At 73.6% G+C, this 2,110-nt stretch overlaps 1 protein-coding gene across 1 annotated transcript in view; it reads right to left on the reverse strand.

Moving 5' to 3' along the window:
* BAHCC1 (BAH domain and coiled-coil containing 1) overlaps nucleotides 1-2,110 on the reverse strand; it is a 43,860-nt gene that overhangs the window by 40,298 nt on the left and 1,452 nt on the right. Inside the window, exon 3 of the mRNA XM_014949699.1 lies at nucleotides 24-1,795. Within this exon, the coding sequence (XP_014805185.1) occupies nucleotides 24-1,795 (1,772 nt within the window). The remainder of the gene's footprint in view (nucleotides 1-23; nucleotides 1,796-2,110) is intronic.

The raw sequence follows: 2,110 nt of genomic DNA on the forward strand, positions 1-2,110 counted from the left end.
GGACGGTGGCATTCCCATGGCACCTTCAGACCCCCCCCCAGCCTCTCGACCCCCCTTCCCTGGGTCCTACCTTTGATGCCGGCGGCCGCCCGACCCTGCCGCCCGGAGCCACCGCCGCCGTAGGAGGGCTCGGGCCGTCCCAGCGTGTCCTTCTGCCGCGCCACGGCCACCGCGATGCCAACGGGGGGTTGCCGCACCTCGCCCTCGCCGCTGCCCATCCCGTCGTGCTCCCGGCCGCGGGCGCAATCCGGCCGTTCCAGTTCCCCCTGCCCTTTTCCAGGGGGGAACTTGGCTTCTTGGTGAGCGCAGCTGCCCTTGACGCCCCCCAACCCTACGAAGGGGGGGCCCTTCTGCCCCCCCAGCAGCGCCTGGTTGCTGTATTTCAGCAGGTTCTTCATGGCCGAGACCTCGTCCGGGGCGGCCGGCACCTCCTGGCCCAGCACCGAGCCCTGAGTCATCAACGCAGCCTGCTGCAGACTCGTGCCGAAGGGGTCCAGGTAGGGCCCCTTCCTCTCCTCCGCCACGGCCAGGGGGGGTCCCTGGCCCTGCACGCCCCAGGGGGGCAGGGGGGGTCCGCCGTAGCCCAGGGCGCTCAGCTCCAAGGGTTTACGCTTGCCCTCGCCGCCGGCCGCCTCCGCCTCGGGGTGCTGCTGGTGCCGGATCCGTGCCACTTTCTGGGGAGCCGGCCCGGGGGGGTTTTCCTTGGGGGGGCCCTTCTCTAAAGTGCAGCAGGAGGGACCGACCCGGACGCCCAGCGGGTCGGGGCGGGCGGCGCGGGAGCAGTCGGGCGCCGGCGGCACCTCAAAGTAGCCCTTCTCCAGAGCACCCTTGGGTGCCGGTCCCCGACCCGGGTAGGGGGGACCTTCAGCTGCCCCCCCACCACCACCACCCAGGTACTCCAGCCCCTTCAGCCGGGCACTGGGACCCCCCCACTCCATCCGCCGCTCCGCCGGCCCCTCTGCCTTCAGCGGGTGGTGGAAGGGGCCACCGTAGGCGGCGGGGGGCTCGGCCCCCGCCTCGGCGTGCCGCTCCTTGCCGTCGGCACGCTCCAGCCCCCCGGCCTCCGCCGTCACCTGGAAGGAGCGGCTCTTGTCCGTGAGGTGACCCACCGAGGGCACCAGCGTGGCCCCGCTCAGCTTCAGCTCCCGGCCGGCCGGCTCCGGCAGCGGGCACAGCACCTCGGGGCCGGCGTGGAGCTGCAGGCAGGGGAAGGAGCCGGCGGCGGGGCCGAGGGGGGCCGGGGCGGCGGGCACGGCGTAGGAAACGGCGTGGTGCAGCATCTGCCGTCGCTCCACGCACTCGCCGTAAGGCTGGGGGGGCACCTCGGGGGCCGTCGGCTCCCGCTCGCCCCGGCAGGGCTCCTTGGCACCGCAGCGGGCGGCGCGGGGCATGGCGCTGCCGGCACAGCTGGGCAACACGGCGCGGCCACCGTCGCCATCCAGCCCCTTGGCACCCAGCAGGCAGGAGGGGAGGTGCTTGGGGCGGCCGTCGCCGGACCCCCGGGGGGGCAGCCCTTCCTTGCAGTGCCCCTCCGGTGGCACCGGCAGCACCGCCTTGTGCCGCTCCTTGGGGTCCTCTTCGGGTGGTCGCTCCTTGGGGTCCCCCTTGCCCGCTTTCTCCTTGCCCGCCAGGAAGCGGTCGTAGTCCTTGGGGGTCTTGGGCAGGGGTCCCCCCTCCCGCTCCCGGCTGCAGGAGCCGGCGGGGGGCCCGGGGGCGGCGCGGGTGATGCCAGGGAAGCCGTGGCCGGTGGGGAGCAGGGCGGGCTGGGCGGGCAGGTTGCGCAGGTAGAAGTTATCTGGAGAGGGGAGGGCGACAGGTGAGCCCCCCCACGGCCCCCCCTCGTCCGACAACAACAGGGGTCCAGGTGCCCGGGGCTGTGGCCGTGCCAACGCCGGCTCCCCGCTAACGAGGGGAGGAGCGCGGGGGAAGGCACGGCCTAATTAGCTCCATTTCCCACCCAAACAATGTTCCCTATTAAGTGCCCGCCAAAATATTGTGAAAAGCGAGAGCGGCGGCGGTGGCTGGGCCGGGTGCCCACCACCCCGTGCCTGCCGGCCCCAAACCTCCCCGGGGACCTGGTGCTCCGCTCCCCCCTCCCCGACACCCGGCA

This window comes from Calidris pugnax, unplaced genomic scaffold (genome assembly GCF_001431845.1).
Source record: "Calidris pugnax isolate Ruff unplaced genomic scaffold, ASM143184v1 scaffold9, whole genome shotgun sequence".
In the NCBI taxonomy this organism is placed as follows: domain Eukaryota; kingdom Metazoa; phylum Chordata; class Aves; order Charadriiformes; family Scolopacidae; genus Calidris; species Calidris pugnax.